This window comes from Vicia villosa, linkage group LG3 (genome assembly GCF_029867415.1).
Source record: "Vicia villosa cultivar HV-30 ecotype Madison, WI linkage group LG3, Vvil1.0, whole genome shotgun sequence".
NCBI lineage: Eukaryota > Viridiplantae > Streptophyta > Magnoliopsida > Fabales > Fabaceae > Vicia > Vicia villosa.
The window spans coordinates 122,875,821-122,881,560 of NC_081182.1; the positions used below are offsets into that span (position 1 = coordinate 122,875,821).

The following is a 5,740-nucleotide window of genomic DNA, read 5'->3' on the forward strand; positions in this document are numbered from 1 at the left end:
AGATCAATCAACTCGCGATCCAAGAGAGGAGGTTGGACACGGGAAGCAAGTTCACGCCACCTCTGGGCGTATTCTTTAAAAGACTCTTCAGATTTCTGTGACATATTTTGCAGTTGGGCACGGCTGGGAGCCATAGCAGTATTGTAGTGGTATTGTTTCAAGAAGGCGTCGACAAGTTGTCCCCAAGTACTGACATTAGACCTCTCAAGTTTCATGTACCATTCCAATGGGGCTCCAGTGAGACTATCCTGAAAGAAATGCATCAGCAGGGGCTCGTTCTCAGCATGAGCAGCCATCTTACGGCAGTAGGAACGAATGTGAGTCTCTGGACAGGTGACTCCCTTGTATTTATCAAAATCTGGCACTTTGAACTTCGGGGGAATAACAATCCCAGGTACCAAGCACATAGCAGCAGTGTCGAAACTCGAAGTTTTAGCAACCTCAACAGCCTTAAGACGTTCTTCAAGAGCTTGGTACATCTTAGCAGTCTCAGTCAACTCAGCAGTAAGATCATGTTCAAGATCAATAACCTCATGGTGGTCGTCCACTACTTTCAGTGTCTCATTAATAGGAGTCTCTTTGGTTTTCACCCCTCCGTCAGCAGAATTGGTAGGAGTATCTTTGACCAAACTAGCGACGCTCTTTCTGAGTTCATCCTGTCCTTGAACAACGGCATGGAGAGTCTCCATAAGTTGGGCCATTCTCTCCCCCATAACATCCATATCCCTACGGAGGGCAGCTTGGTTCTGCTCAAATTGATCCATGAGTCTCTCGTTGCTCCGGGTACGGTAAGGATGTAAGAAAGTCAGCTTCGTCGTCGGAAAAGAAATCTGTTGTTGTAAGGGACCCCAATTAGTTTCTTGTACAATAACCTGAAAAATGCAATGTGATAATGTGAATGTATGAGTGCATGTGTGCTTATGACGTGATGTGCCATTTTCAGAATATCCAAGATTTAATATTGATCCAGAATAGCTAACAATGTGACAAAAGATAAGTGTCAAGAGAAACTAGTTCTTTTTATTCATAACAAGAAATTTAAACTTGGGCAAGCCATACATTGACAAGATAGTTCAACAAGGGAAATAAAAGACCCCATCCAACAAGTCTGGTGGTGGTCGAAACATACAGACTCAAACATCAATCCATCTGAATATAAAACAGAGGTCCTCCTTGTCTAAAGTGCTCGTCGCTCCACTTCTTAGTTTCATCAAACAGTTTCTTGGTTGCTTCTCGATCTCTTCCTTTAAGAAGGCTTTGAATCACCTCATCTTTGCGAAACAAATGCCCATCTAGCTTCTTGCAGCACTCCCTGAGTTCGTCACATCCTTTGCATTCTGGGAGATAATCTTTCTCAGATGTGTCCTCCATCATTCGATCTCTGAGCTTGGCATTTTCTTCTGTTAATCGAGTATTACGGAGGTGACTTCCTTTCAGTTGGGTCTCGATTGCCATTCTTTTAGTGGTCTCTTCTTCCAGTTTCTTTTTCAGATTCTTTACTTCAACTCTAGCATCCCTTTCTATCTTGAGCTTATAAGCTTTCAAGTCTTCTCGGTACTCTCGCTTGAGCTTCTCCTCTGCCTCTTTCATGGCCCTTTTTAGGATCTTCTGGTGATCTTCGACAGTAACAGTAGTATCTCTTTCACCTTTTTCGGTTCTAGCCCTCTTTTGAACTCTGGAAGATCCTCCCTTCAGCATTTTGGCTTCGTGTGTCAACTCAACCTTTTTCTGGTTCACAAGACAATGTTTCGGTTGCGCATCTGACTTCTTTTCGTGCAATTGGGTGCTTTCCATATTTACTGGGATGCAATTCTCAGCAGGCATAATGGCAATTGGAACCTTAGGTGGTTGCTTGTACAAAGGATTAACCTTCGGGAAAGGCAACAGACGATCTTTAACTCTATTTTCAACCCAATCCGTGTAGGCTTGTTTGGCGACGGCATTCTTTTCACCTAGAGAAATCTGATCACTCGTATGGATGTCATTCCAGGCACTCACCACTTTTTCTAAACCTTTTAGATCGGTTCCCTTCTCAAAGCAAACGGATTCAAATATCTCTTTGTCCAAAGGCTTGTTTTCAAGTGCAAAACCCAATTGACGCAGCGCTAACTTAGGATTATAATTGATAATACCTTTTGTTCCTATGAGGGGAACATTGTCAAAAGCACCACAACTAGTTATAACCTTCTCTACGTCCATCCCAGTAGGACACCAGACAATGTCATCTCCAGTAAGCCCCATGATCCTTTGATGCCATTTCTGAGTAGAAGTAACGAAAGGACCACTTGTAGGTAGGTGGGACTTAAACCAGGTGTATAACAACGGCAAACAATTTCTTATGGCTCCTCCTTTCCCATATCGAGAGTGAACAGAATAGTATGTATCAGCTAGCAAAGTAGGGACCGGATTCTTATCCTCAAAAAGACATATAGCGGCCAGATCAACGAACTTGTGAATGTTAGGGAACATCACGATCCCATAAATCAAAACGGCCAGAAGGGCGTTGAAGGCCTCCCACAACTTTTTGTTAGCCAACTCTTGGGCCCTCTCAACCAAGAAACTCATATAGAAACCATGGGTGTTACCATTCTTCTTCCAATTCCCAAGGACGTCTTCTATGCTCAAATAAAGAGCGTTGGCAATGTTGTTCAAATCAGGTTTCTCTGGGACACACACGAAAGGAACCTTGTGTTGAATCTTGATATTGAGAAAGTGAGAGTACTCCTCGAGAGTGGGAGCCAACTGATAGCCTGAGAAGGTGAAACAACGCAAGTCAGGATCGTAGAACTGGAGAAGAGTAGACAAACCCCATCCGTCGACGTGTGAGTCCAAAAGAGTCAAGATGTTTCCATAATTCTTAGTGAACACAGTTTTATTATGACCAGTGATCAATCCACCCAATTGCCCCAACTGAACCAAACCTTCGCGATGGAAACTGTAAGTGTGAGTACGCCTTGTAGCTTCTCTGGTAGCGGTCACGTTGCTAGCCATCCTGGATGAAAAGTAATAACCTCGGATACCCTGAAAAATGGCATGCATATGAGAAATAATACTATTTTTCTTCTTTTCTTTTTTCCTTTTTTTTTTTACATCTTTTCTTTCTTTTCTTTTCTCTCTTTTTTTTTTTTGGAAGGTAAATATGCCATGATGTAAATGATGCAATGGAGGTTTCCCCACATAGGAGAAGTGTATGTTGCCTCTGGATAAGATCGGACGTTGCAGGATCAAAGGTCCGGCATAGGCACAATGAAACCATGAGAACACAAGTCATCAGCAGAACAGAACGGTCACCAACGGTACCTGTCATGTATATCCCTCCCCACTCACGGGTGTAGTCTAGGTCAAGGTAGGTCAAAAAAGCCAACAGAGGATTGAAAGTAGGCGTAATCATACGATATTGCCTCTTTCAACCAAGCTCTGCCCGTGGACACATGATTGGATCAATCAGACATACGTCTTCTGTCCGTCATGGCCACTCTATTCCTAGTTCCTAAGGTATCACTCATGGCCTGGGTATTGGGCCTTTTACCTCATAGAACAATCCCACCCAACCTGCAAAACAGAACAGAAGACCCCAAGGAACACAGAATATAATCCATATGCATGATGTGCAAACAGAAATAAACATGATATGCAAGCAGAAAAATAAACATGCAAGCATATATACAAGGTATAGACATAAAAGCAAATAAACACCCAGTAAATAAACAAACAAACGCAAGCTAGGATCGACTCACTAAGGATGGACCAGCAACAGGTCTAGCAACGTCCCCAGCAGAGTCGCCAGCTGTCGCACGCTCGCGAAAAATGAACAGAGTCGCCACCAATATATTTATCCCATAAGGGAAAGGAATACCAGGAAACCTAACAAAGGAAGGAACAGGGTCTTGCGACCAGAGAATCAAGGTACGGGAGTCGGTTACGCAAGGGGAAGGTATTAGCACCCCTCACGCCCATCGTACTCGATGGTATCCACCTATGTTTGTTTCTATCTAAAGGGTGTATAACTATGTCTATGTCTAAATGCGAAATGAATGCAAAATGTAGGGAAAATGAAGAATTGTACTCGCACGGGCCCTACCCCGCTGCCTACGTATCCTTTTCAGGAATCAGAGTTACCGTAGCTCGGCTAAAGATTTTCTGTTTGTTTTTGTGTTTTTTAGTTGGGCGGCGTTAACGCTCACGCTCTTGCACAAGGGGACAGCCTAGGATGCAATGGAGCGGAGATAACTTGCCCTTAGAAAGGAGAAAAAGAGATTGGTTTGTATCTTTTAAGGGTAATTCCATGATGACGAGAACCCACTACAAGGTCTCGCATCACTTCCTCACTTTTGTTTTAAGTCTGAACATTTATTAGGTTTTTTGAAGTGTTTTGGTTGGTGTTTTTTAAGGGGATTTAATTTGTGACTTAGATCATACCAAAAAGAGTTTTGTTTTGCATATTTAGAGAACGCACATCGAGGCCTACGCCACAATCGTTTCTCTAAATGCGGTTAAGAAATACATCGAGGTTTCACACCTCAATCATTTCTTCTCCGCTAAGTAAAGGAGATACAAAAAGAGTTTTTTGTGAATATTTAGAGAATGCACATCGAGGCCTACACCACGATCGTTTCTCTAAATAACGGTTAAGAAATACATCGAAGCTTCACACTCCAATCATTTCTTCTCCGCTAAGTAGGAAAGAACATACATCGGGGCCTACACCCCAATCATTTCTTTCCTACTATGAAATATAGTAACGGTATGATCTTCATCGATATTTATTAAGTATTTTAGAAGTTGAAAAGGAAAAGAATGCAAGAAGGGAACTATTTCTAAATCTAGTCTAAGTTGTCTATACATTGGAATTAAATGAGAAAACTATACAATTTATTAAGGAAAACTATACATGAGATAGGTAAAGGAAAATCAATATGCGACAAATAAAGTTGAGAACTACAACAAACAAATGACACTCACAAGCACACATACATCCATTAATTCTATACACAAAAATCGAGACTAAAAATCAACTCCTAAGTCTATTGAAGAATTATTTACAAGGAAGTAATAATCAAAGGAAATTCAAATATATTGTGAAGAAAAAGATTTATTAAAAGGACTAAAACAACTAAAAAAATCAACAAAATTTATGACAATTATTCACACACTCTAAAATACCTAAAACCACTTTATGTATTTTTTTATTGATTTAAAGAAGGAATTATGAGTTAAAAAAAATAAAAGTCAAACAAAATTAAAATGAAAACTAAACTGCCAGGGGGGTGTAACAGCATTATTCAAATGAACTACAATTAATTACAAACAAAACTGGGCCTGATTCAGGGGGTGGTAAGAGCAAAGCGTTCAGGGCCCAAATACAACTGGTTGCGCTGGCGTTAGTGATTCAGGGGTGTGATTCAGAAAAAGGACAAGGCCCACGCACGGATGGCCCAGATCTCACCTTATTCCTTAGTCCAATTTATTTCATTTTATTAGTCATCATTTATTATATGACTTATTTCTTTTAAACTATGATTCAACATGTGCAAAATAACGTGACCTGCATGCATAACGTGTACTTATCAATTGGTCAATTAGATTTTAAGTGAATGAGACAAAAATCAAGCATGGGCCAATCAGAACGCAACATAACGCATAATTCAATCATTCAGTAAAAGACAAAAGGCAAAAGATTGGGAATGGAACCAGTAACGACTAGACACATCATCAAAACGGAAGAAGCACAAGCAAGCAC

At 40.9% G+C, this 5,740-nt stretch overlaps 1 protein-coding gene across 1 annotated transcript; it reads right to left on the bottom strand.

Annotated features, from left to right (window-relative positions):
- Nucleotides 1-243: 243 nt before the first annotated feature.
- LOC131658895 (uncharacterized) lies at nt 244-2,991 on the bottom strand. The gene is made up of 2 exons (XM_058928144.1): nt 1,419-2,991; nt 244-248 (listed from the first exon to the last, which is right to left on the bottom strand). The coding sequence occupies exons 1-2, from the start codon at nt 2,989-2,991 to the stop codon at nt 244-246; spliced, it is 1,578 nt and encodes a 525-aa protein (XP_058784127.1).
- Between the last annotated feature and the right edge of the window lie 2,749 nt (nt 2,992-5,740).